The 597-nt window shown below is 45.9% G+C and overlaps 1 protein-coding gene across 1 annotated transcript in view; it reads left to right on the forward strand.

Moving 5' to 3' along the window:
• Positions 1 to 357: 357 nt before the first annotated feature.
• The window catches only part of LOC128961153 (ras-related protein Rab-30-like), a 790-nt gene continuing 550 nt past the window's right edge, over positions 358 to 597 (forward strand). The window contains exon 1 of the mRNA XM_054307362.1: positions 358 to 597. This exon is cut by the window's right edge and continues 550 nt beyond it. Coding sequence (XP_054163337.1) covers positions 359 to 597 — 239 coding nt within the window. The 5' untranslated portion in view covers position 358.

Genomic DNA, 597 nt, shown 5'->3' on the forward strand with positions numbered 1-597 from the left:
AAGTAGAAGAAGAAGTCATTATATCTTTTTTTTCAACAAAAAAAAACAAACGATTTTCAGACACAAGAAATCACAAAAGAAGACCTTTAAATGTCATCATAAAAACAAAAATCTTCAGCAGAAGAGAAGTGTCACAGAAAGTAGACAAAAGAAGAAGAAGAATTAGAAGACTAACGAAACCAAAGACCAAACCAAAGGACAACTTCGGCGATAACTTCGGCGATAACTTCGGTGATAACGGTGTCGGTGGTGGTAGTGGTGGTCGAAAAAAGGTGTAGTGACCGCACACACACACATATTGGTGGCCACTATCATCATCGGGAGAGAGAGAGAGAGAGAGAGAGAGAGGACTACGACAATGGCATCGATATCGGCTCCCGAATTCAAAGTAATACTATGCGGCGAATACGGCGTCGGCAAGACATCGCTGTTCAGACGTTTCGCTACCAATAGCTATCTGGAAACGGCTACGATGTCGGCGGCCAAATCACGCCAATCGACACTCGGCTTGGATCACCTGTCCCGGCCGTTTGAGTCGACCACCGGTAACAGGTCGCTGAAACTGCAACTGTGGGACACCGGCGGTCTGGAACGGGT

The sequence above is a fragment of the Oppia nitens genome, unplaced genomic scaffold (genome assembly GCF_028296485.1).
Source record: "Oppia nitens isolate AA-2021 unplaced genomic scaffold, nextdenovo-longstitch-racon4-pilon3 scaffold14_pilon_pilon_pilon, whole genome shotgun sequence".
NCBI lineage: Eukaryota > Metazoa > Arthropoda > Arachnida > Sarcoptiformes > Oppiidae > Oppia > Oppia nitens.